At 70.4% G+C, this 321-nt stretch overlaps 1 protein-coding gene across 1 annotated transcript in view; it reads right to left on the bottom strand.

Annotated features, from left to right (window-relative positions):
* Positions 1-86: 86 nt before the first annotated feature.
* PPP1R1B (protein phosphatase 1, regulatory (inhibitor) subunit 1B) overlaps positions 87-321 on the bottom strand; it is a gene marked incomplete at its 3' end in the record, with an annotated part of 2,027 nt that continues 1,792 nt past the window's right edge. The window contains exon 4 of the mRNA XM_010188860.1: positions 87-277. Coding sequence (XP_010187162.1) covers positions 87-277 — 191 coding nt within the window. The remainder of the gene's footprint in view (positions 278-321) is intronic.

The raw sequence follows: 321 nt of genomic DNA on the forward strand, positions 1-321 counted from the left end.
CCAGGCTTCAGCATCACTGTCCCCATGCCCCGCCCCCAGGCTCCGGCAGCCCCTGTCCCCTGTTCCCCGTCCCCCGTCCTTCTCACCGGACTCAAGGGCGCTGTCAGGGTCGCAGCCGCGGGCCAGCTCGTGGTCCCCGTCATCGGGCTCCCCGTCGGAGCTGTCACCCCCGGACAGGCCACTCTCCAGGTGGGACTGCACGATGCGCTGCATCGCTGGGGGGGGCATCAGCATCAGGACCCAGCTCCGGGCACTACAAGCACTGGGAGCACTGGGGCTTCCCCACAGCTCCATGTGGCACCAGGCGAGCCATGGGGGGCC

Source organism: Mesitornis unicolor, unplaced genomic scaffold, assembly GCF_000695765.1.
Source record: "Mesitornis unicolor isolate BGI_N332 unplaced genomic scaffold, ASM69576v1 scaffold33897, whole genome shotgun sequence".
Lineage (NCBI taxonomy): Eukaryota > Metazoa > Chordata > Aves > Mesitornithiformes > Mesitornithidae > Mesitornis > Mesitornis unicolor.